Raw genomic sequence first — 24,205 nt, forward strand, 5'->3', positions numbered from 1 at the left:
CCCCCAAGGGAAAAAATTTGGGGCCCCCCCCCCCCCCCGCGCACGGCGCCTCATCTCGGCCATTCTCGCGCCCTCGGCCTGGCTCGGCCTCGGAAGCATCTCGGCCAGATCTCGGCAGATCTCGGCCAGATCTCGGCAGATCTCGGCCAGATCTCGGCTAGATCTCGGCTAGATCTCGCCGTGGCGGCCGAGGCAGCGCCAGCCGCCGCACACGGCGAGGCGTGCGGTGTGAAGATGCGGACAGCCCAATCCTCCGCCTCGCCGCGCGAGACGCGGTAGGCAGCGCCTGCCGGAGAAGAGTATGATACATACACCACAATACTTCTCCTCCTTCTTCTTCTTAGATCATTCTTATATCATTCATATGTTGCAGTGTGGTCGGCGCCGGTGAGGGATCCGTCGGCGGCGAAGGAGAGCAGCTCTCCTGCGAGGGAAGGAGACACACACGGGTGTTACAATACAGTCCATTAAGGTTGAGGTACGTATTAGGCGGAGGAGGAGAGCAGCTCTCCTGGCCCGGGCAGCTCGTCACTCCAGAGCAGCGACCAGCCGCCGCCACGCAAGTACGGCAAGCCGGAGGGCGCAGCGAGGGCGGCGCGCGCCTGTTGATTGGTGAGTGACCGAGAGGAATGACCATTCATCACACAATTGTGGGTGCACAGCGAGGGCGGCTCGCGCCTGTTGGTTGATGGAGTCCGTAGAGAAACAACCGTCCTCGGTATCTCGTCAGTATTGGCCATCGGCAGGCGGGCGCAGCGAGGGCGGCGCGCGCCTGATGATCACGATGTGGACAGCCGACTAACAACCGCTCAGCAGACACTGGCAGGCGGGCGCAGTGACGGCGAGGGCTCGCGCCTCGCCCGCCAGCAGTCTCAACAGCGCCCCGTCGCCGCCCTCGCCCGCCGTCCGCAGCACCGCGTCTCGCAGCGGCGGCCTGGAGGGCGGAGGAGCGAAGGAGGAGGCCGGACGGGCCCAGACCTGCGAACGCTGATCGTTAGGGTGGGTGTTGAGTGGTTATGGCTGGGGGCCGGCTGAGATGAGGCAGAGAGGAGCCGAGAGGAGGCAGAGAGGAGCCGAGAGGAAGCCGAGAGGAGTCGAGATGAGCCGAGAGGAGCCGAGAGGAGCCGAGAGGAGCCGAGAGGAGTCGAGATGAGCCGAGAGGAGGCCGAGAGGAGCCGAGAGGAGGCCGAGAGGAGCCGAGAGGAGCCGAGAGGAGCCGAGAGGAGCCGAGCCCAGACCTCGACACGGCCGACCAGAGGCTCTGCCGCCTCCGCCCGCCCTCGCCTCGCTCCCAGGCTCCCTCGACCGCCTCCCTTCTCCGCGCGCGCCGCCGCCGCCACCCTCCGCCGCAGGAGGGTGACGGTGAGCATGTCGACTCCGCCGCAGGCCGGAGCGTGGCAGAGGGCCAAGTGTGGCGTAGCGGACGCATCGAGCGAAGAGAGGCCCGCGGCCTTGTCGTCGCGGCCGCCACCGCCACCGCCGCTGTCGTCGGCATCGCAGCTGTGCGCCGCTGGCGCTGCGTCCCGACCCTCTTCGGAAGGGCCAAGCAGCCACTCTGCGAGCAGCGGCGCCAGAGGCGGGATCGCGACGCTGTCCAGCGGAGGATCGTGAGGCAGCCCGATGGCAATGAGTGTGGCCGGCGTGCTGACGCCGCCGAGCCACGGCAGGCAGACGACGACGATACAGAGGGCGAGGAAGAGCAGGCGGAGGATCATCCGCGGGTCAGCGTACCGGAACCGTGAGGAGCGTACCAGAACTGCGCGTCAGCGTAGAGCTCTAGCGGGACCGCAAGCAGCCAGAGGGGGTCAGAATTCTTTTCCCGGGTGAGGCCGGAAGTCAGAATTCTTTTTTTCTTTTTCTCGCGATGTCCACCCCTCGGCGCCGCCGCTCGCGCCGCCTCGCACCCGCCGCTCCCTCGCCAGACACGCCGCCGCCCGCCCGCCTCCTCGACCTCCCCACGGAGCTCCTCGTGCGCGTCGTCTCTCGCTGCGACCCCGCCGACATCGCTCGCGCCGCGGCCGTCTCGCTGCTCTTTCACGCCTCGCTTGCGGTGGAGGGCATCCGCTTGTGGGCGCAAGAGCGCGGCTTCGAGCTGCCGGCGCTGCCGGAGGGCGAGAGCTGCGCCGTGCGGTGGCTGTGCTATTCGGCGCTGCTGCGCGAGTCCAACCCGCCGGTGAGGGCGGCGGCAGGCTTGCGGCACAGCCTCTTCATCGACGGCGAGGGGCGGCTCTGGTCGTGCGGAACGGCTAACAACTGGACGCCGGGACTACTCGGTCACGGCGAGGGGATGACGCGGCTCAACACGCCGACCCGCCTCCCCTCCTCGCTGGGCGACGAGCGCGCCGTGAGTGTGTCGGTTGGAAGCAGCCACAGCCTCGCCCTCACCGCAGATGGCAGCGTCTGGAGCTGGGGCCATGGAAATGGTGGCAAGCTGGGCCACGGCGACCAGCAGAGCCAGCGGCAGCCAAAGAAGGTCGAGGCCTTTGCGGGTCGGCGCGTCGTCGCCGTGTCGGCAGGAAGCAGCCACTGCTTCGTCCTCACCGCCGACGGCGCCGTCTGGAGCTGGGGCTATGGCTACTATGGCAGGCTGGGCCACGGCGACGAGCAGCACCAGCTGCTGCCCAAGAAGGTCGAGGCCTTGGCGGGGCAGCGCGTCGTCGCTGTGACGGCTGGAGATCACCACAGCCTCGCCCTCACCGCCGACGGTGCAGTGTGGAGCTGGGGCTTGGGAGCAGATGGCCAGTTAGGCCACGGCGACCAGCAGAACCAGCTGCTGCCAAAGAAGTTCGAGGCGTTGGCTGGCCAGCGCGTCGTCGCTGTGTCGGCTGGAGGCACCTACTGCCTTGCCCTCACTGCCGACGGAGCCGTCTGGAGCTGGGGCTATGGAGTATTTTGCCAGTTGGGCCACGGCGACACACAAACCCAGCTGTTGCCCAAGAAGATCGTGGCGTTCGCAGGGCGGCGAGTTGTCGCTGTGTCAGCTGGCCACCGTCACAGCTTTGCCGTCACCGCCGATGGTGATGTCTGGAGCTGGGGCTATGGAGGAGACGGCCGGTTGGGCCACGGCGACGCGCAGGACCAGCTGCTGCCAAAGAAGATCGAGGCCTTTGCTGGGCGGCGCGTCGTCGCTGTGTCGGCTGGAGCCGGGTTCGGCCTCGCCATCATCGCCGACGGCGCCGTCTTTACCTGGGGCGAGGGCGAACTCGGCTGCCTAGGCCACGGAGAGGACCTGTCGGACCAGCTGCTGCCCAAGAAGATCGAGGCGTGGGCGCCGGGGCTGTGAGACGGGTGGCAGGGGAGCCACCTGGGGCAAGGCTGGGCGAATACTGCTGCCTAGGCCACGGCGAGGACTTGTCTGGCCAGCTGCTGCCCAAGAAGATTCGAGGTTTGGGCGTTGGAGGCCGTACGGCTTTAGAGTGCTCAAGGGGCTGTCGAGCGAGTGACGTTTGTTGTAATTTTTTAAAGGTAAGGTAAGGGGTAAGGTAAACTTCTCCACACACACGAGGTGGTGGGGCAAGGGGGGGCAACCCTCGCGTCTCCACGTCTGACGACACAGGAGCCCCACGGCATTCAAAAGTGCAAGGCCCAGTGCGCGTGGGTGAGCGGTGCGTCAGGGGCGGCGACCCCCCCCCATCTACAGATGATGTGCGCATCCTAGATGCCAAACGCCATCTAGGATGCGTTTTCCATCTAAGGACACCGGGTGTCTCCACTATGATTGGGTTCTCCAAGAAGATTTAATCATCTTTAGATGGTGCCCCGGCCGCGTCTTTTGATAGCCCATGACATCTCAGATGCCGCGGACATCTTTAGATGCAAAATTTTCCTGAGATGATACGGGTGTGCTGAGATGCTCCTCGTATCCTAGATGCCGCTCCGCATGACCAGACTAGCGGTATCTCGCGCCCTGGTGAGCGCGACGACGCTCCCCCCTCTCACGACCTCTTGCGGGGAGCCGACACCCCTAATAACGCTGTTATTAACCTAATAATTAGCTTGTTATTAGCTACTCGCGTTATTAGGTACATGCTAATAATTAGGTACGTTATTAGGCTAATAGTTTGACAGGGGCAAGTAGTCTAGGGTACCATACTTCCGGGCGGTTGTGCGGGGAGCGAACCTTAACGACCGCCCAGAAGCTTTCTGAGCGAACCAATCGGGCCGGGATCATCAGCATATGTCCCCTCCACAACATCGTGGGCGTTTGAGCGGTATTTGAGGAGCACCGCGACTCTGAAGTTCGGCCGGGTGGTCTGCAGACCCCCCCCCCCCGGAGCAGCAGAGGCTCCGTGGGGTCAAAAAGTCGACGCTGGGAGTCGCACTCGTCAAGCCATCGCAGCACCACGCGGTTCGCACGTACCGCCCACATCCCCTCCACCGCTGAGAAGGCGCAGATCGACCGCCGGGCCGCGTAGTTGTCGTTAAGGAGCTGTTTTTGGAGCCGTACGAAGTGGTCCCAGACCGCAGACGGGCGAACATGCGGTTTTCCAGGCCCTCACGCCCCCCCGGCATGTCCACCGGCAAGGAGGCTTCCGTGCCGAGTGACGCGGCGGCCACGGACAGACTCAACGGCAGCGTCGGCGCCGCTGCCAAGCGGCCGCGCGACAGCGACTACCCTCCAGACCCATCGCTTAGTTAGATCCATTCTTAATGCTAGCGCCGCAGCGCGCGAGAAATCGTAGGCAGATGCAGACATACACTCTCTACTCTGTGATTATGCCGAGAGCACCGTTTGTCGGGCTGGAGTCGATGGCGACCGGGGAGTGCAGTCGAACACGAATTTTCCCCACAGCCACCGATGCATCCCTTCGATTGCGCAGTATATTTCGAACTGCCGGAAAAGAAAAGCGGCGATTGGACTCAGCAGCAAATACTGCACCCGGGGCTTGTACAGACTCACCTGGGTCGCGGCAATATAGCGAATTGTCCACACTAGGTATGGCAAGATGATCGAAGCGAACATCATGAGGATCGGGAAAAGAGGCGCACGTTGGAACCTCTCGAACCGAGGTGACCCAGTCTCGGGGCTTCCAAGCCAAAAGCCGTAGTAAAGTAAAATCGGCGAGGTCGTCAACTTCAGTGTCCGGCGGGGCCAGCTTTCGAAGGGCATTTTCATCTTGATGTTCATCGGTAAAAGGCCGAAGAAGACCTCCACCCGAGGAACGTAGTACGAACGAGCCATCCAAGTCGAACTCACCATTCGCTCGAAGTCGGCATTAACCCAACGCTTCCGCTGCCGCAGCAAATCGGTCATATTGCCTGGGCAACGTTCTTGGAAAATCATATTCGGTGCAAGCGATCCTCTATGTCCGTAGAGGAAATACGCCCTGAACGAGGCATCGTAGTCTTCGCCCACGGTCCTATGGTCAAATCCGACCTTCCGCAAAACAGAAACGCGCCAAAGGCCCCCTCGTCCGGAGAATGGCACGTGACCAGACTTGTAAAATATCGGTGCATCGTTGGGCATGCAGTCCGAGTCGTACATGCAGGTCACTGCGCCAAAAGGGAAAACACCTTGTACGTCGCTCTTGGGGTTGACCATCCGCCCCTGCCAAAAGTCGAAAGTTGTTGACGAGGATAAGTGGCTAGCATAAATCAACGTTTGCGTCGAGAACAAGGTATCCGCATCGAGGAAAATAGCCCACTCCGTTCTGATTTGATCCAGCGCGAAGTTGCAATTGTCGCACTTCGTGGTGGAGCCTGTAACCTGGAAGTGTGTGAAGGTCGGCCACGTCTCTGCGAGTTGTGCCATCTCGGCAACCACATCTGGATGTTCTCGGGGAGAGTTCCAAGCCACTATCACGTGCAGGTCCGCTGGAAAATTGGTTGCGGCTTGCTTGTGGGACCTCAACACATCTATCAGAATGCTTTCCTCATTCGGCATATAACAAGGCATCACGATGGTCAGAGGTTTGCACCTGGGGAGCACGCCCTTGTCGGTCACCGCATCGTGGATGCCAGGCATAGGCTCCTCCCATGGCGGGCGATCTACCTCGACGACCTCTGCTCTGCCGCGGGCCCAAGCTCCTTCGACGAGGCCGCCGGCTTTGACTTTGCGGCCTTCCCCTCGTGCAGCCGCGCGGCGGACGCGGTGCCCGCCGCCCCTCGTCTCATTGGGCCTTTCGGCCCGAGCCACGAGATGTGTGTGTTGCGATGCTTCGCCGAAAATCGTAACGGCCAGTAACAGCGAGCAAATTATAGGCTCAGAATCTTCGGGGGATATAGTCGAATATAGGCCGAAATCCGCCGAGATAAGCCGCAACATGCGTTAAGAGGAAATCTTAAAATGGCTGAGCGGACCGGTGCGCGGTGGCCTGCGGCTGCGCGGCAGCCCGGCACGCGGCAGCTCTCGATCGACGTACGAGGTACGACGTCGACGGCCCAGTCCGTGGGCAGGCGCGTCGGGCGGCGCCGTCGGTGCACGTTCGAGACGCGGGCTGTACCGTGGCGAAGCGGTCGATCCACAAAAGAAGAAATCGAGCTGCCTGGATTTGAAAACTAGACGAAAAAGGATTTTGGGTACCGACTAGTGCGTACGGCATTTCTCGAGTCGTCATTTGGGGGGCAGTGTCTGACGCCTCAGTCAGGCGCCGCCGCCATAGCCGCTGCGGTCGTAGTCCTGCCCGTAGTCGAGGTACAGCTCCTCGCCGCGGCGTACGTCCCTCTCCGCCGAGAAGACGACGTCCGCCCCCTCGACTGCGACGCCGACGTTCACGTCCCCGCCCGGGCCCGGCTCGTTGAGGAGGGCGAGCGTGGTTGGCGTGCACCTGGGCACAGCATGAACGCCTGTGACGGCGACGCCGACCGCGCCTCGTTGTCGAAGCTCGCACCAGTTCGCCATCGCGCCGGTCCGCAGGCTCTCTGGCATGCCTTCGATCAGAGGCACTCCGGGTGCCTGCCACCGCACAGACAGGGCATCCATGCTGTGCTGGGCAGAGGGGGCAGAGAGAAGTGGAGAGCCCTGGTGTGTGAGAGTGCCACGCGCCTCGTACAGCCGCCCCTCCCCGTCGGTCGGGTCGAGAGCCGCGACGTCGCCGATCCGCCAGCAATACTCGGCCACGTGCGGCCCGACGACGCGCAGCTTCGTTGCGTACTCGGCTGCCGATCGCAAGCGGCCAGGGTACGCTCCCAGAACCGTGCCGGAGGGCAGCGCAGTCGCCGCAAAGCAGCCGCGGCCGGCGCCGGCGACGAGGCTGGGACGCACCTCCAGCAGCCCGGGCGCGAGCCAGCCGCGAGGCCGCCGCTCGCGCAGCTGTGCGGCGAGGAGGACCTGGCGGAGAAGCGCTGGTTGTAAACTCGTGTTGTTGTAATGACGGTTGCTGTGTGTGGGGTGGCGGCGCTACGGCTACAGCTACCACTGCCGCTGCCGCTACCGCTACCGCTCGCCGTCAGCGCGAGCGTCGGCCCGAGAGCAAACGGATCCGAGACGTAGGAGACGGACGCGGCGGAGATCCGTGCGACGCGGAGCGGCGCGCGCAGGCCTCGAGGACCGGGTCGCGGCGGTCCCGCCGGGCCCCGCGCCCTCGCCGCCCGGCCGGGGCTGGAGAGGCTCAGACCCGCCTGATGCCGCGCTCCTTGCACACGGCCACCAGCTCAGGCTGCTCCTTGTTGCCCACCCAGAGCTCCTGCACGCGAGGGGAGGTGCGATGAGCATTGGGCGGGGGAGGGGCGAGTGGCGAGGGGGGCGTCTCGCGCCTTCAAGCTCGGGGCGGCCCCCTCCTTGAGGGCGGCGGCCAGCGCCTTGCAACCCTCGTCGCCAATCTTGTTGCCGTTGAGCCAGAGCTCCTTGAGCCGCGGCGCTGCCCCGCTCGCGAGGACCTCCGCCAGCTGCGCCGCCTCCGCGTCGCCCCAGCCGAGGCTACCGTAGTCCAGCTGGGCCGCCTTGCCAAACTGCTCCTTGAAGGCGGCCTCGTACAGCCGCTTCACCAGCGGCTTGTCGTCCTTGCCGTTGGTGAAGCTCTTCTTCTCCAGCTCCGCCGCGAACGCAGACGGCAGCAGCGGAGGGCGCCGGCCGCCGTCCTGGGTGCAGTCGAGGATGAGGCTGTCCCAGTCGTACTCCGTGCCGTCGCGCATCTTGCCGAGGTCGAGCGAGAGGGCGCTGGCCTTAGTCAGGCTCGCCCAGCTGCTTTCTGTGGCGCACCAGCCGCGGTCAACGTACTTGGCCACGTTGGTGCCCTCGGCCTGATCCTCCGCCTTGTGGCCGTCCGGGAAGGAGGTCAGCCGCAGCACCCAAGTCTTCGGGTGAGAGTAGAGCGTGCCGAGGCAGCCCAAACCCTGCTTGAAGAGCGCGTTCTGCTCCTCGGTGCGCAGGACGCCGTTGGCGGGGTCGGGGTGCTGGTGCAGCGAGCCGAAGTCCCAAAAGACGCCGAGCCGCGGGATGTAGTCGGGATCGCTGAGCAGGGCCTTGAGCGCCCTTGCGACGCGGGCGAGGTTGGCTCCGCGCGGGTCGGGGTGGTCCTTGGTCAGCCACGGGTAGGAGAGCGCGGCGACGGGAAGGCGGTCATACTTGGTGGTCGCCTCGACGAGGTCGGCGAAAGAGAGGAAGGCCTCTTTGAGCAGCGCCTGACGGTGGGTGAGGACGCCGCCCGCCTCGGCGTGGCTGATGACCCACTGCGCGTCGAGGAGGGCGACGGCGCCGCTCGCGAGGACCGGCTCGAGGTCGCCGCCGCCCTTCTTGCGCCACAGCTTCAGCTTCCTCTCGCTCACTCCGAGATCGGTGGCGGAGGGGAGGGCGGCGGCCGGCTGCGTCGGCGCGGCGGTGTCGGCGGGCGTCGGGGCGTCGAGTTCGACGGCGGGAGGGCCGGGCAGCTCCTCGGTCGGGGCGACGCGCTGGAGAAGCAGCCCATGTGGAAGGCGATCGACTTTGCATTCACAGGTTCGTTGTGAAAGTCCCCCGCCGGCGAGTTCTCGAGGCTCTCGAATCCTTTGGCCGCGTTGGGTAGTGTGTGTGTGTGTCCCGCCTGGGATGTTGGGTGCGAGGTCGTGGAAGCTTCATCCCAAGGGGGGGAGCTGAGCCCACTCGATAACCAACTCTCAGGGGCAGTAGGCGGGCGAGATTCTGCAAAACCGAAAAGCAAGAAGGATGAATCCGCAATCTCACGCGGCAGAAGTGAGCAACTTCACAAGCCACCTGACTGTTTCATCCATACCTGCCTGTTGCCCAGTGAGCTTAATCTCATCTTGTGTACTCTCTCTTGTAACTAACCTATTTGAACAGCTTGCCATTGTGCAGCTGGTAGCCTCGTTTTGCTGACTGGTCGCGAGATGGGTATAAGTCTGCGCACAGGACAGGCTCTTGCTTCGGCGAGGACGATCTCGTTCTCGACTTACTTGAGAGGACCTCTTAGCCTGAGGTCCTCACTGAGGACCTCTACTTCGTGTGTGTTTGATGCGCATTAAGCCGTGGTCTCGCAGAACAGAATCTGCGCTGCGGCTGAATGGTCTCACAGACAGTCAGAAAGCTCACTCCCCAGCGCTTACACAAGAACATGTAATCTTCGCTGCTTCGCTGCCTCGAAGTACGAAGAACACAGGAACTGTGAGGACCTCTTACTCGTTTTATTGTGAGGACCTCCTGTGCCAGACACAAGCGGAGCTGCCTTCTCTACTTGTGGATGGCTCTGGCAGTGCCACGCGCGCATTGAAAAGGCCGCACCGTCTCAGTGGTGGCGAATTGACGGTAGATTGAGTGAGAAGGCAAGATTCCTTGAGTGAGTAACTAAGTATCAGACTGAGAAGATGTGTTCAGTGAATGTAACATTGTGGTCAATCTAGATTTGCAGGTGTAAGGTCAGTGCAGTGCAGCAAGCGAATGAGCTCGAACTCAGTGTTCTGGCACCTCGGCAACGCGCAGACTGGGGCGAGACGGGGCCGCGGGCGCCACCAGTGCCAGTGCCGTTCGCGTAGGAGCGGGCGGCGGAGGCGGGCGCTAACCACGGGCACTACATGACCAAAATTTTGCTGTACAGCCAGCCTGGTAAACAAAAAAACGGCTGAGCCGCATTGGAAGGGGAAACGGCAGAGCAACTGCAACGACGCGGATCACACGGCTGTAACTTCACAACCCACCATTTGTTGCCTTGACTGTACACACATCAACATCAGTGGCGTAGTGAGCTCAATCTCATCAGTCATCTGCTCTGTACTCTTGTACTACCCTACCTACGATTTGAACAGCTTGCCATTGTTGCAGGAAGCCTCGTTTTGCCGACTGGTCGCGAGATGGGTGTAAGTCTGCGCACAGGCACAGGCTCTTGCTCGGGCGAGGACTATCTCGACTACTTGAGGACCTCTTAGCCAGAGGACCTCTCTGTGAGGACCTCTTCAACGCAGATCGTGTGTGTTTGATACGCATTGCCGTGGTGCGCAGAACAGAATCTGCGCTGCGGCCGATGGGAGACAGTCAGAGAGCTCACTCCCCAGCGCTTGGGGTATTAAATGTTTAATCTTCGCTCGAAGACAACGAGGCACTGTGCATTGAGGACCTCTTAGCTCTTACTGGTTTTATTGTGAGGACCTCCAGTGGCTGTGCCAGACACAAGCGGAGCTGACGTCTCTTTCGTTTAAATGTGGATGGCTCTGGCAGGGCCACGCGCGCTTCGGAGGACTGAAGGCCGCGTCTCGTGGTCGTGCGCGATCTCTGATTCAGATTGAGAAGGCAAGATCCTGGGGCAGAACAGATGGGAACAGGGAAGGAAGGTTGAGTTGTAGATTTTGATAGCAAGCTCGCTGTGCTAAGGTGCACAGCTGCCATGCCTTTCACAATACTTACATTTCTTTTTGTATGATTCTTTTACCGCAATTCTTTTTTCTTGAGAATGTGCCCGACACCGAGGCGGCGAACCACGGAACGACGCCCCCCCCTGCCATCTCTGGTGGCTCTGGCTCCGCAAAGGCGGAGCCCCCTAGGGGGCCTCGCTCGTCCCACGTATCCTTGCGGCGTAACCATCACCTCGGCTACAACGGCCACAGGTCTCCTCTCCTTCTTCCTCTTGGCCGTGCGGCCCCGACTCGGAGCTGCTGCCATTTGAGCTCACTGAATACGCGCGGCTCTATAAGCTCCAGGACGAGATGCACGTGGCGGCACAGGAGGAGGAGGAGGACACAGAGAGGAGGAGGAGGAGGACGAGAGGGCGCTTAGGGAGGAGCGGACACGCGCATCCTAAGGTAGGAGAGGCACCGACGATGACGCTGCAGGAGTTTTCGGACCTCGAACAACGAGTCTTTGCGCGCGCCTCGGCGCGCGCGGCTCAGCCGGCGCCGCTTTCGAGGTTCGAGGAGCGCGGTTACCTCCACGCTTCCGCAAATTCTTTCTCACTATGAAAAAAAAGAATTCACCCGGACAAATCTGAGTTTGGGCCATTACAAAATGGCCTGGGGCAAACCGCCTCCGCAGCCGGCGGCCGCCGTCGTGCCGAGCATGAGCTTATCCGACGTGCGCATCCCGCTTCGCGCCGCGCGCCGCTGCCCGCGCACTCCACACGCCGCCGCGGCCGCGCGCGCCCGCACGACCGCCGCTCCGCTCACGCCGCTCCCGCATGTGCCTGCAGCTGCTGTCGGACGAGTGGGTGCTTCAGTGGGTGGGCGGGCTGTTCGTGCTGCAGTTTGGCTGGATGGCCCTCCTCTACGTCGTCCCGTCGCCCATGTCGTCCGATGTCGGCATGGCGGCTCACCAGCTGACGGCGGCGGTGCCGTTTGCGTACGCCGCCTACCACGGCACGCGGCTGTGGTACTTTGACGAGCAGCACGCGGCGCTGGGCGCCGACGCGCGCGGCCGCCTCTACGCCGCCTCCGAGGACGCCTTCTCCCTCGCTCGCTTCATGTTTGGGATGCAGGTCTGCTCGAGCCCCTTCCCGCGGAACCTTCCCGGAACCTTCCCTGAGCCTTCATGTTTGGGATTCAGGTCCGCCGGCCCGCTGTAGCACTCCCGGGCCTTCCCGGAACCTTCCCGGAGCCCGCCGAGACGCCCCCGAGACGCCTCCAGCTCCCCTTCCCGAGACGGCTCCCGGCGCGGTGCCTCGCTCCGGTAGGTCTTCGACCTGTTGGTCACCCTGATCGTACCGTCGCTGCGCAAGGCGCGCACCGAGGAGGACCCCCCTTCCAGACACGGACCCTCCCTCCCCGGGGACTCGCCCCGGAGCGATCGCAGAGCGGTCGCCTCCCGCCCGCTCCGCGCCCAACACCGGATTCCTGTGGCCAGTGTGAAGCTGTGGCGGTGTGAAGCTATGAGTGCCTCGGCTGGCTCTGAGTGCGTGTGTTTCCAGCAGGCGGAGCACTTGGTCCACCACGGGATGACCCTCCACCTCATAGTACCCGAACCCATCCCCTACCCCCACGGTACCGAACCCACAGGCGGAGCACTTGGTTCACCACGGGATGACCCTCCTCACCGCGCTGTGTGGCCTCTCGGGCCCGCTCCTCCTCTCCCCGCGGCTGCTGTGAACGGCGTCTCTTCACACCTCCGGCTGTGAACAGGCACCCTCCAGGAGGAGGAGGGCGTCTCGCTGTGAACGGCGTCTCCTCACACCTGCAGCTGTGAACAGGCACCCTCCAGGAGGAGGAGGGCGTTTCGCTGTGAACGGCGTCTCTTCACACCTCCAGCTGTGAACAGGCCCGTTTCTCATGTACCAGGCGCCTCATGAGTAGTTCGGACTCAGTGCGGACTCAAAGAGCGATGGAGACAGCGCCAAAGGCCGGCCACACACGTCCTGCCCCTCCTGCGCCAGGCCGCATTCTTCTTCGGCTTCGTCGAGGTCTCGTCGCTGCCGCTCGTGTTTGTTGACCTCTTCCGCCAGTTCCCGCGGCTGCACGAGGGGTCGCCCGCAGGCACACGAGATTGCGCGAGATTGCACGAGATTGCACGAGGGGTCGCCCGCAGGCACACGAGATTGCACGAGGGGTGGCCCGCAGGCACACTCGCTCACCCACTCGCACCGGGCCTCGCACTTGGAATGCCGTGCCAGCTCCTGTCGCGTAGACGTGGAGTCGCGAGGGACCAGCCCGGCCCTTGCCCCACCACCTCGTGTGTGTGTGTGTGTGTGGAGAAGTTTACCTGACCGCCCCTAACCCTAACCGCAACCCTGACCCCAACCCTAGCCCTAACCCTAGCTCTGACCCTAGCCCTAACCCCAAACCTAACCCTGACCCCAACCCCAACCCTAACCCTGACCGCAACCCTGACCCCAGCCCTGACCCTCGCCCGCAGGCCATTCGGTCAACGAGATGGTGCGGGTCGCCTTCGCCCTCTCGTTCCTCCTGATTCGGTGCGTCCTCCGGCCGAGAGGCAGCAGAGAGGCAGCAGAGAGGCAGCCGAGAGGCAGCAGAGAGGCAGCAGAGAGGCAGCAGAGAGGCAGCAGAGAGGCAGCAGAGAGGCAGCAGAGAGGCAGCAGAGAGGCAGCAGAGAGGCAGCAGAGAGGCAGCAGAGAGGCAGCAGAGAGGCAGCAGAGAGGCAGCAGAGAGGCAGCAGAGAGGTAGCAGAGAGGCAGCAGAGAGGCAGCAGAGAGGCAGCAGAGAGGCAGCAGAGAGGCAGCAGAGAGGCAGCAGAGAGGCAGCAGAGAGGCAGCAGAGAGGCAGCAGAGAGGCAGCAGAGAGGCAGCAGAGAGGCAGCAGGGAGGTAGCCGGGAGGTAGCCGGGAGGTAGCCGGGAGGTAGCCGGGAGGTAGCCGGGAGGTAGCAGGGAGGTAGCCGGGAGGTAGCCGGGAGGTAGCCGGGAGGTAGCAGGGAGGTCGCCGCTGGCCGAGAAGCACCGGCGGTTGCTGCAGCAAGCCGAGAGCGTGCGTGCGTGGCGTGGCACGCCTCGTGCTAGGTGCAACCTCGTGCAACCTCGTGCAATCTCGTGCAATCTCTGCTAGGTGCGTCCTCTGGCCGCTGGCGGTGCTGCAGCTGCTGCGTGACCTGTACGCGGTGTGGGCGGCGGGCGAACTGGAGGGGCAGCTGCAGATGGCTACCTTCTGCGTCACCTGCTCGGCGCTCCCCGCCCACACCGCGCTCCCCGCCACCCCGCCACCGCCCCCACCGCCGCCTCCACCGCCGCCCCCACCGCCGCCCCACTGCCGCATTGCCGCCGCCGTGTCCGCCTCGCCCTACACGCCGCCGGCCTTTCCTCGCCGCCGCCCTCGCCGCCGCCCCTCGCCGCCGCCCCTCGCCGCTGCCAGCTCTACTGGGGGCGAGAGAGCATTGGCCGATCGTCGGCCAACCACGGCGCGCCCTTAGGTGCTAACCTTCCTGCAGCTGTACTGGGGCGGCAAGATCGTGCGCGCTCTGCTGAAGATGCTCGCAGGCGACAGCAGCGGCCGCGAGAAGGAAGCGTAGAAGGACGCGTAGAGCAGCGCGGGCGGGCGGGCAGAGGCGGGGATCGGTTTTGGCCGTCGGCAAGGGCCGTCTGGTCGATCGACTCCCTCCGCCGTCTCCGGTTTTGTTTTGTACTCCTCCTGCGGCGTGTGCGCGTTGTGCCGCCGCTGGGCGCCGCCGCCGGCCGGTCGGAGAGTCGGGTAGGCGGCAGGTACTACTGGTAGAGGCGGAGAGTGGGTGGTCTCTTGCGTGGGTGAGCCGGGGGGGGGGGGGGGGCGCGGGCAGGGGGGAGGTACAGGCTACTGCCACAGTTCACCTGTGCCGGTCTGCGCGCCCAACACCTTCAGGGCTGTCGTGTCCTCGTCGTGTGTTTCGCGTCGGCCGGTCAGTTGTGCTGTTTCGAACACAAACACCGACAAAAGTGCGGTCTGCCGCGGAGGGCGAAAACCGAAATCTGCCCTGGTGAGAGAGCTGAGGCCTGAGAGTCTCACCGTGAGAGCTGAGTGAGCAGTGAGCCCAGCCGCCCAGGGCCCAGGCGCGTCTACTTCCCTTCGCTGTGGGTTTGTTCACAGCACGCCAGGCCGCCAGCACTATAGGGAGCGTAGAGGCGTCGGAGTACCCCCCACGGTGCGATCTGCGCCCCAGAGCGTTTACCGTTTTCGCCTTCCGGCTCCGGCTCAGGTCAGAGGGCCCAGCGACTCGTCGGTTGGGTGTAAACGGGCATCCCCGAGTGGCTTCAAACCAAACAGGGTGTGAATAGAGCTGTCTTGATGGTGCTGAGGACGAAGCCACCTCAAACTTTGATGAAGCCGCGAGTTTTTATAGTTTTCATTAGCTGTGAATAGTTATTGCGCCCGCCGCAGCCCGCCCACTGGGCACGCGCCACGGGCCACGAGAGCCCTGGAAGAGCCCAGCTGGCATGTTCTATCGCCCGGGTGGCGGGCTGTCTGCATACAGACGTCTCGTCGCCATGGCTGACGCACGACTGGTCCGACGTGCGGTGGGAGTTTGACCTCAGACAGGCCGTCGGTGTCGGCGGGCTGACGGCGGCCGCCGGAATCGCGATTCGCTCTGCCAGCTGCCAGCAGCCTCGTGTCGCGGCTCTCACAGGTGCAGCTGCCAGCAGCCTCGTGTCGCGGCTCTCAGCGGTGGTGATTGGTCTTTGCGCCGTCGCTCGACGGCGTCACCACCCATCCGATCTGCGCAGCTCCTGCAGCTCCTGCAGCTCCTGCTGTCAGTCTTCTACTCTCACTCGCCGCGCGCGGATTGTGCGCCGCACCAGCAGGACACATGCTCATGCAAACAGTGCGAGAACTTGGTTGCGCCGCTTAGTGGCGGCGCTGCTTTAGAGGAAGCGGCAGCGTGGGAAGCACAGCAGATGGAGGCGGCGCGGCATGCCAAGGAGCTGCAATCGCAGTACTGGGGGCGGCAGCGCCAGCAACGAGCAAGGAGAGACTGGCGGAGGTTGAGCGGCTGAGTGCAGCAAGGGCCAAGGGCAAGAAAAAGGAATGTGGGCGTGGGCGATACGGGCGCCGCTAGGCTCAACGAGGAGATGCTGTGCAGTTAGAGAGCTCGTAGCGAGCTCGATTTTGGATGAGAATTTAGATGAGAAATCCCTCAATTTTGAGAAAAAACGCCAAAAAATCGGCGCCTGCGGCGGGCCAGCCTCCGGCGGCGCCTGCGGCGGGCCGCTGGGGCTTCCTCCCCAGACCCCGTTTACACCCGAGCTATGCCCCACGACCTGAGCCGGAGCCTCCCGACCCTCCTTTCCGCTCCCCCCCCGCAAGGCGCGAGACACACGCATCACACCCCTCTCCTTAAAATCCCTGTGTGGTGGCGGCGTGCCGTCCTCCCATCCCTCCCTTGGGTTGTCCGTTTTCTTAAATTCTTTCTTTACTGGGCACGGGACTGGCGCGCACTGGCACTAACACAGGTACACCACGGGAGCCGCCTAACTAAGCAACTCTTGCGAGGACGGCGAGGCACTTAGCTCCGTGCACTCGACCGCCCTCGCCGCAGGCAAGCTCATTCAGAATCTGCTCTGCGATTGCCGTGTGAATATAAAAGAATTAACAAACCCTGCATGCGTGGCGTCGCCGTTCTTTGGCAAAACTTGGAGCACTTGGAGTGCAGTCAGTAACCGCACATCCAGGGCCGGGGAGCTAAGAAGCGCACCCAGCGGGCCGGATGATTGGCATCGGGTTGCGGGCAAGAAAGCCCTAGCCCTGGGGGTGCGCGTTCGCAGGGAAAGGGCCTTAAAGTAAACACGGGTCCCCGAGGGTTGGCTCTATCTGTCTGGCGAGCACGCGGTTGCGCCAGGCCAGGCATTGCTGGTGCATGTTGGAAAGACTTGCGGGTCGAGTGTCAACCGTGTGGTCAAGGGATCTGGCGTCATGTTGCCGCAGGTGCACGTTCACCCGGTGACCCCACGGGTACTTGCGAATCGCACCCACGTGATCGTCGCAACGCGCGATCCAGTGAAACGGGTCATCTCGGCCTTCAATCATAATCATCCCGATGGTGGAGAGCGGCCCATCAACAGCAACAACTTTTATTCGCGCCTCTTGCCCCTGTACCGCTGCTACCCGACAGTGGCAGCCCTCGCCCTCGGCCTCAGCCGCAATGACAGCTGCGGCGACATTGCACGCCGCGCCCTGACGAGCCTCCCCGCGGACCATGACGCTCCCTACTACGGCCATGGCCACCTCATGATGGGCTTCTGCTTTTATGTTGGTGGCGTGCTCGGCGCCCTACGCGCCATTGGCCGTCGTTCTGGTGGCCGCGGCGGCGTCTTTCTCATTGACACCGAGTCTTGTGCCGAAGACACTGCCGAGGGCCTGGTTTGGCTCGGCGCCCCCGCAGCCACCGCCAAAGCCGCTACCTCAGCCATGCCGCATGTGTTTGGCGCAAAACTCGACTTGAAACACCACGGTGAGACAGTCACCCCTCAGGGTGAAAGCATCCTGCGGGCATTCCTCGACTTCGAGTACCAGGCGCTGAAAGAGCTCCGCGATATGAGCGTCAACAAAGAGACAGCGCACGATTGGGGCAGCTCGCCATAATTTCAACGTCTGGCATAATAACTAAAAGCAAAATATTGAAAGGTTTAGGCATTTTGTTCTAACAGTCTTGAGTTTGAATGCAAGGCGACGGTCGCGCCGCGATGGGAGGCGTTCGAGGCGGAGGCGCGGCGCGCGGGCGACGAGGAGGGGGCCGTCGAGCGCCACTTCCCCTTCTCCGACTTCTTCGCCGACACGCCCTCGCCGCTGTTTGCGCCCGCCGCCAGCGGCGTGGCGCACCTCGACGCGGCGCGCGGCGCGTTGCGGCACGTGGTGGCCCTCTTCGAGGAGCTCTGCACCTGTTGGGGTTGAGGCTCGAGCCTCCCTGCTGAGCGACCTGTTCGACCCTGACGTGGGGATCGGCATGACCCTAGGACGTGTCACCATTGCGACCTCCGACTTCACGCCACTCCCTTTCTACTCGTACGATGACCTGGCCGACCCGAATGCGACCGATAATAATCTCACCCACTTCTCGGTGGAGAGGGATGAGAAGTATGTGCTACCCGCAATCACAAGGGCCCTCGCCGCGGCGGGCGGCCCGCGTGCAGACAGCTTGCGGCTGTTTGCGTCACCATGGTCGCCCCCCGCGGCGATGAAGGATTCCAACGCGCTCGGTCATGTCTCGTTTTTCTTTTGTTGTATCTTAAGAATTCTCAAGAATTCTTTGTCATAAGAATTCTTTGTTGTAAAATTCTTTCGGCATTTTATTGGCGTGACGCTGCCACCGGCGTTGGCAGCCCGCGATGTGGTCGCTCACGCTCGGTGCGGCGCTCGCCAACGTCGGCTGCTCCGTCTCGCTAGTGCTCGTCAACAAGGCTCCGGAAGATACAGCCCCGGCCTGACCCTTCCCGCTCCACCTCCGCCGCCATCCGCCGTCCTCCGCCGCCAGCCGCGAAGCCGTGGCACACCTCCGACCCCGCAGGCGGTCTTCTCGGCTGGCTTCAACTTCCCCATGTCGCTCACCTTCCTCCACTTTGCCTTTACCGTCGCGTTCTACCGCCTGCTCGCAGCGTGCGGCGCCTTTGAGCCTCGGTCGCTGCCGCACGCAGAGGCGTTCAAGGTTGCCGGGTTTGGCGTCGGAAGCATCGGCTTCATGAACATCTCGCTCCACCTCAACTCGGTCGGCTTCTACCAGATCACGAAGCTCGCCATAGTGCCGTGCACGCTGCTCGCACAGGCACCTTTTTAAGCCCTCGCCAGCCGCCTCTCGGCCGCACCTCGGCCGCACCTCGGCCGCCCACCTCGACGGCCTCTCGGCTCCACCTCGCGCAGGCGCTCCTGCACGACGTGCACGCCTCGCGCCGTGTGAAGCTCTCGCTCCTCCTCCTCCTCCTCGGCCTCGCCGTCGCCACCGTCTCGGACGTGAGACACTTCCTAGACACTTCCTAGACGCGTCCTAGACACCGTCTCGGACGTGAGACACTTCCTAGACACTTCCTAGACGCGTCCTAGACACCGTCTCGGACGTGAGACACTTCCTAGACACTTCCTAGACGCGTCCTAGACACCGTCTCGGACGTGAGACACTTCCTAGACACTTCCTAGACGCGTCCTAGACACCGTCTCGGACGTGTGCAGCTCCCCCTAGAAGCGAGTGTGCATTCTTGCATCCCAACCCTCGCTCCAGAGGACACCCCCTCTGCTCCATCCGACCGTGCGCGGCTGTTGTCACCGTTTTCACAGCCGCTCAAACTCACACACTGTGCCTTGCGTCCTCGGCGCAATCTCGTCTTCCGCCCGCTGACGTCGGGTGTACTCAGCACGCAGGTCCAGCTCAATGCGCCCGGCCTCGTCCTCGGCTTGCTCGCCGTCGCCACCACCACAATCTTCCAGATCTGGCAAGGCTCCAAGCAAAAGGCGACACTTCCTAGACACTCCCTAGACACTTCCTAGACACCACCGTCTTCCAGATCTGGCAAGGCTCCAAGCAAACGGTGCTCGAGCTGCCTCGCCACGCCGCCGTGTCGGCCGGCTGATTCTTTCTTTTCATCCATCCGTCGTCAGTCGTAGGAGCTCGAGCTGTCCGCGACGCAGCTGCAGGCGGCCGTCGCCAGCAGTGGCGGCGTCACCTCTCCACCGCTTTGCATCGCCTCACAGCCTTTTCTTTCACAGGCGGCCGTGGCGATTTGGCAGGTGCCGCAGGCGGTCGCTCGCCCGCTTGTTCACAGCTCGAGGTGTGAAGAGACGCTGTTCACAGGTGCCGCAGGCGCTCGCGGCGGCGATTGCGCTGGAGAACCTCTGCGCAGGCCCGCCTCGCCTTGAGAGATTGCACGAGATTGCACGAGATTGCACGAGATTGCACGAGATTGCACGAGGTTGCACGAGGTTGAGCAGCGATGTGTGCAGCCGCTTCAGAGGCCCGGCCATACGAACTGCTGTCTGTGGCGACGCCTTTCCCTGAGAACGCACACACCGCCTCGTGTGGTCACGCCCCGTGTATCCCGCGAGTGCGTGTGCCCCGTCGTCCGGTGCGAGGGACGTGTCACACACACACACGCTGATGATGGACTGGCGGACTGAGAGGAGGCCGTGCTCAAGGGCTCCCCCCTGGACGAGTGTGTGATGAGTGGCTCGCGTCTTGAAGGGGCGTACGGCCTGGCTCCCTAGTACGGACGCACGTGACCCCGCCCACACCTCTGCGCAGGTTTGCCTCCCGCACTCCGCTCGGAGGAGCCAGGAGAGTGCCGGACGGCGGTCGGGTTCGCCCAGCAAGCCGCGAACGGCGGCGGCGGCGACGGGGGCGGCGGCGCGCGCACACTGGCGCTGGTGGTGCTGACCTGCTTCGTCGCCCTTGGGACGAACGTCTCCTCGTTCTGCCTCATCGGCCGCACGTCGGCAATCACCTTCCAGGTGGTCGGGCGACCTGCCTCGTATCTCCGCACGTCTCCCTCGCATCTCTCCGGAATTCTCCACCCCCAAGGAGTCGGTACTTAGGCGGCGGGGGATCTGGATTCGGTACTTTAGGTGGTCGGGCATGCCAAGACCTGCCTCGTCCTCGCGGGCGGGTTTTTGCTCTGGCCTCCCGCGGACACGTCGCACTTGCCCACGCAGCTCGTCGGCGTCTCCGTCGCCGTCCTCGGCTGCGTGCTCTATTTCTTTTTTAACCTGTGTTTCTTTTTTAGGCGTCTCCGTCGCCGTCCTCGGCTGCGTGCTCTACGGCCATCTCAAGCTGAGCGAGGCTACCGGCCGGAGAGACTTGTGCGACCGCCTCTGCCCCGCGCCGCTGCTGTGGGTCGCGACAGACCCCCCGCCGAGGTTCGAGATACAACCCGAGATACAGCCGAGATGCAGCTGGAGATACAGCCGAGATGCAGCCCGAGATACAGCCCGAGATACAGCCGAGATACAGCCCGAGATACAGCCGAGACACAGCGGGGATGCAGCCGAGATGCAGCCGATCTAGCCGAGATCCGGACGAGATCCTGCCGAGCTCCTGCCGAGGCCCAGCTCGCATACAGCCGAGGTACGTACAGCAGCGGCTGCACCACCCCGTCCACACCTCCCCCCGCGAATCAGGTACGAGCCGCTGCCTGCGTCGGGGGAGCTCATCCCGGCGGCGGACTTGTCCGCGTCGGACGCCAAGGTGGCTTAATTATTATGATTAATTAATAGCAATCTTAGTTCATTCAGCGGACCTGTCCGCGTCGGACGCTAAGGTGGCTTAATTATTCATGATTAATTAATAGCAATCTTAGTTCATTCAGCGGACCTGTCCGCGTCGGACGCCAAGGTGGCTTAATTATTATGATTAATTAATAGCAATCTTAGTTCATTCAGCGGACCTGTCCGCGTCGGACGCCAAGGTGGCTTAATTATTATGATTAATTAATAGCAATCTTAGTTCATTCAGCGGACCTGTCCGCGTCGGACGCCAAGGTGGCTTAATTATTATGATTAATTAATAGCAATCTTAGTTCATTCAGCGGACCTGTCCGCGTCGGACGCCAAGGTGGCTTAATTATTATGATTGATTAATAGCAATCTTAGTTCATTCAGCGGACCTGTCCGCGTCGGACGCCAAGGTGGCTCTGCGGCGGCCGGGCCCGGGGGGAGGGGCTGCAGACGAGGCGGCCGACGGCGGGGGGGCGGAGGCGCGGTCCGACGAGGAGCGGCGGAGATGAGGCAGAGGCTCGACGCTCTCTGTCCAACGGCCCGCGACGCACACTCCCTTTCGGCGTGGGTCTCCTCGACACGCCGGACGGGCGTCGAGACGGGCGCTCGCCGCGCCGCCCCACCGCCCCACCGGCCTCTGTCGGGCGTCCGGCACCGCCGCCCATGCTTCTCGCCGGTCCCTATGCCACGGAGGGAGGGAGCCTGACCGCACTTGGCTGCTGTGACTCTGACTGACTCTGTCCCTGAGTGCTCTTCTCAATCCATTTCTATCGGCGTTCTCTGCCAGTCGCATGCGTGTTGCACCATCGAAGATGCGGCGTCGCCGTCCGGTGGACGGTCGCGTCGTTCACTTTATGTTGTTATGATTATGTTTGGACGAAAAAAGTCACAAATAAAACGTACATCTAGAGACTCGGGTACTCGCTGTTGAGGGCTCTCTCCCAATCACTCCCAACTTTCACGACGAATGCTATCTTTGCACTTTGGGAAGCGAGGCATGAAACGCCTGGGGGCCAGTATATTGTTTCGATTGGCGGCCCCTGACTCGTGACTGCATGTGTGTTCGTTGACATGAACGATGAAGCTAGATGCTAGGCCTACTTACCTCCGGTATGCCCCTGGCTCTGCGGGGCCTTTTGCGCGGCCCTCGCCGGCAGCGGCGGAGGAGGGTGCGCTGCAGAGCCCTCGGCGAGGTACCTAATAGACATTCATCGAGAGCAAGATAGCAGGATCCAGAGAGACACGCCCCATCAGGAGAAGGAGAGGCGAGAGCGCTCAAGGACCACTCGCGGCGCACCTCATGTTTTCGCGCGCGAGGCTGCGGCTGAAGCGGGCGCCGCTGCTGGGCGAGGGAGGCGGCTTCCCACTGCTGGAGGAGGAGGAGCTGGAGGTGTTGCTCCGCCCGACGCCTACCCGACGCGAGCTCACAATGAGGAGGGGCTGCTGGACGTGTGTTGCTCCGCGCCCCCCCCCCCTCTCTGCGCCTGTGAGAGAGTGAGAGAGGGGTGCAAGAGCTGGTTGGGCGTGTGAGAAAGGCGGCGAGGGAGGGGAGAGGAGGGGATGGGGGGGGTAGAGGGAGGGAGAGGGAGGGAGAGGGAGGGAGGGGGAGTGAGCGGAGCGGGAGGGGAGGGAGGGTGGTGTGTGACCCAAAGGGAGAGGGAGGTAGGGAGAGGGATGGAGAGGGATGGTGTGTGGCGGGGGGGGGGGGAAGGGTAGGGAAAAACAGATATTGAGAGGGGGAGATACATAGAGAGAAAGAGATATAGAGAGATAGAGCCCTGGCGAGACAGTCCGCGAGAGGCAGAGTGAGGGAGCGAGCGCACCCGCGCCGCGCCGCGTCTCCGACTCGGACTCGGACTCCGACTCCTCCTTGTCCGAGACCTGCAGCCTCGTCGCCCAGTCGATGCAGCTGCCTGGTGTCCGGGAAGGGTCACATGGAGTCACATGGAGTCAGAGGGCTGGGGGGGCTGAGCGGCGAGGTCGGCGGCGAGTGCGGTGGCGAGGCAAGTGGCGGCGGGTAGGGTGGCGGCGGGAAGGATGGAGCGGGCGGGTGTTGGGGCGCAGGGCGGCGGTGGGGAGGGAGGTAGGCTGGAGTGCGACGGGGATGCCTGCATCGGTGACGGTGGTTGCGCTGGCAGCGTGCGCGCGCGCGCGGTCGCCGAAGGAGGGGGACTCGAACTCGCGCTTGTCCTCGGAGTCGTGGGACGCACGCGAGACTGGCAGCTGCCCAGAAATTCGCCTCCGCACCGGCGCACCGCTTCCCACCGCGGCTACCGTGGCGGCAGGCCGGGTGGCGGCGGCGGCGGAGCTGCTGGCGTCGGCGTGGGTGGCGGAGCCGCCGGTGGCGGTGGCGGTGGTGGCGGCGGGATTTCCGAAGGTGTGGGCGACGGCGAGAGTACAGGCGGGGTTGCGCTGGCCCGTGTCGGTGGGCTCACGCCTCTCGTACCAGTGGAGCGGCTGCGCCCCGTCTGCGCCCGTTGAGTCGGAGAGGACTCCCATCAGCTCGGGCTCGGTGTTGGCCCAGCTCATGAAGCTCTCCTCCGAGTCAAACTGGACGATAGCCTGACCTGGGTACAACCTAGCCCACGCATCCTGAGCATTCGTCAGCATCGCGGCCGAAGTGTGTAGCACAGGCCGCTCGTCGTCTCGGCGCTCGCTGCTCATGTGGTGTAGGCACAACGAGGGCTCGAGCCGCGCTTGATTGCCACACAAGTAGCAAGTACGAGAGGATATTGCAATCGCTGGCAGAAGTCAAGCGCTAGATTGTAGTCACACGGAGGCGAGAACGAAGCACGATGCCTGGGAGCTGTGCCAACATTCCACAATTCGAAGGTCCGGCGATCGATAGCGAAGGCGACGAGATCCCGACGAGATCCCCGCCGAGATCCAGCCGAGATACACCGAGGTGATGCCGAGAAAAGAACCCTGCCGACATCAAGGCAGCTCCCTTGCGTCACTACGTGCCTCCCCGAGTCTGGCGACGCACCTCTCTCATGCTAAGGGGGGGGGGGGGAAAGGAACCCCCGTAGCATGTGGTGAAGGTGCTGGGGATCGGACCCCCCCCCCCCCCCCTAGCATGTGGTGTGGAGAGAAGGGCGCCCCCCTGCCTCCCTGGAAGCGATGTGCGCCTGCTCCGGAGCCCGAGAACAAAACTTCTCTCTCTCTCTCTGCCCGAGCCGTTGTCATATGCAAGTGGCGATGGTGCTTACGTACGTACGCTGTGGTAGTGCACATCAAAAGTAC

The 24,205-nt window shown here is 63.3% G+C and overlaps 6 protein-coding genes across 6 annotated transcripts; 2 read left to right on the plus strand and 4 right to left on the minus strand.

Moving 5' to 3' along the window:
- Positions 1-356: 356 nt before the first annotated feature.
- EMIHUDRAFT_195977 (hypothetical protein) lies at positions 357-1,715 on the minus strand (the record flags this gene model as incomplete). The annotated part of the gene is made up of 3 exons (XM_005770348.1): positions 357-424; positions 807-934; positions 1,555-1,715. 3 exons carry the CDS (start codon positions 1,713-1,715, stop codon positions 357-359), a joined length of 357 nt encoding a protein of 118 aa, XP_005770405.1.
- A 2,999-nt stretch (positions 1,716-4,714) lies between these two features.
- On the minus strand, positions 4,715-6,114 carry EMIHUDRAFT_195979 (hypothetical protein; the record flags this gene model as incomplete). The annotated part of the gene is made up of 3 exons (XM_005770349.1): positions 4,715-5,707; positions 5,804-5,846; positions 5,993-6,114. The coding sequence occupies 3 exons, from the start codon at positions 6,112-6,114 to the stop codon at positions 4,715-4,717; spliced, it is 1,158 nt and encodes a 385-aa protein (XP_005770406.1).
- A 1,388-nt stretch (positions 6,115-7,502) lies between these two features.
- Positions 7,503-8,731, minus strand: EMIHUDRAFT_349784 (hypothetical protein). Its single transcript, XM_005770350.1, is given in 4 exon segments — positions 7,503-7,519; positions 7,542-7,615; positions 7,692-8,120; positions 8,137-8,731. The coding sequence occupies 2 exon segments, from the start codon at positions 8,071-8,073 to the stop codon at positions 7,551-7,553; spliced, it is 447 nt and encodes a 148-aa protein (XP_005770407.1). The 5' UTR covers positions 8,074-8,120; positions 8,137-8,731; the 3' UTR covers positions 7,503-7,519; positions 7,542-7,550.
- Positions 8,732-11,184: 2,453 nt separating this feature from the next.
- On the plus strand, positions 11,185-14,309 carry EMIHUDRAFT_447899 (hypothetical protein; the record flags this gene model as incomplete). Its single annotated transcript, XM_005770351.1, has 10 exons — positions 11,185-11,270; positions 11,353-11,434; positions 11,550-11,834; positions 12,030-12,074; positions 12,352-12,409; positions 12,611-12,630; positions 12,726-12,825; positions 13,205-13,262; positions 13,850-13,964; positions 14,211-14,309. 10 exons carry the CDS (start codon positions 11,185-11,187, stop codon positions 14,307-14,309), a joined length of 948 nt encoding a protein of 315 aa, XP_005770408.1.
- Positions 14,310-18,093: 3,784 nt separating this feature from the next.
- Positions 18,094-20,210, plus strand: EMIHUDRAFT_447900 (hypothetical protein; the record flags this gene model as incomplete). The annotated part of the gene is made up of 8 exons (XM_005770352.1): positions 18,094-18,150; positions 18,273-18,527; positions 18,623-18,712; positions 19,118-19,207; positions 19,361-19,390; positions 19,463-19,483; positions 19,548-19,596; positions 19,995-20,210. Coding segments are annotated over 8 exons (807 nt in total), but the record flags the coding sequence as incomplete, so codon positions are not given.
- Positions 20,211-21,834: 1,624 nt separating this feature from the next.
- On the minus strand, positions 21,835-23,722 carry EMIHUDRAFT_432237 (hypothetical protein). The gene is made up of 3 exons (XM_005770353.1): positions 23,071-23,722; positions 22,786-22,875; positions 21,835-22,371 (listed from the first exon to the last, which is right to left on the minus strand). Exons 1-3 carry the CDS (start codon positions 23,624-23,626, stop codon positions 22,238-22,240), a joined length of 780 nt encoding a protein of 259 aa, XP_005770410.1. The 5' UTR covers positions 23,627-23,722; the 3' UTR covers positions 21,835-22,237.
- Positions 23,723-24,205: the final 483 nt, after the last annotated feature.

This window comes from Emiliania huxleyi (genome assembly GCF_000372725.1).
Source record: "Emiliania huxleyi CCMP1516 unplaced genomic scaffold EMIHUscaffold_4, whole genome shotgun sequence".
Classification (NCBI taxonomy): Eukaryota; Haptophyta; order Isochrysidales; family Noelaerhabdaceae; genus Emiliania; species Emiliania huxleyi.

Bases quoted from the DNA above. Each gene is read 5' to 3' on its own strand.
- EMIHUDRAFT_349784 (XM_005770350.1), bottom strand. From the start codon at position 8,073: ATGCGCGACGGCACGGAGTACGACTGGGACAGCCTCATCCTCGACTGC. The intron at 7,616-7,691 runs GAGACGCCCCCC...AGGAGCTCTGGG, and splicing joins CGCCCCGAGCTTGAAGGCGC to TGGGCAACAAGGAGCAGCCT.
- EMIHUDRAFT_432237 (XM_005770353.1), bottom strand. From the start codon at position 23,626: ATGAGCAGCGAGCGCCGAGACGACGAGCGGCCTGTGCTACACACTTCG. The intron at 22,876-23,070 runs GCATCCCCGTCG...CCCGGACACCAG, and splicing joins AACCACCGTCACCGATGCAG to GCAGCTGCATCGACTGGGCG. The intron at 22,372-22,785 runs GTGCGCTCGCTC...CGCGTCGGGTAG, and splicing joins GGAGACGCGGCGCGGCGCGG to GCGTCGGGCGGAGCAACACC.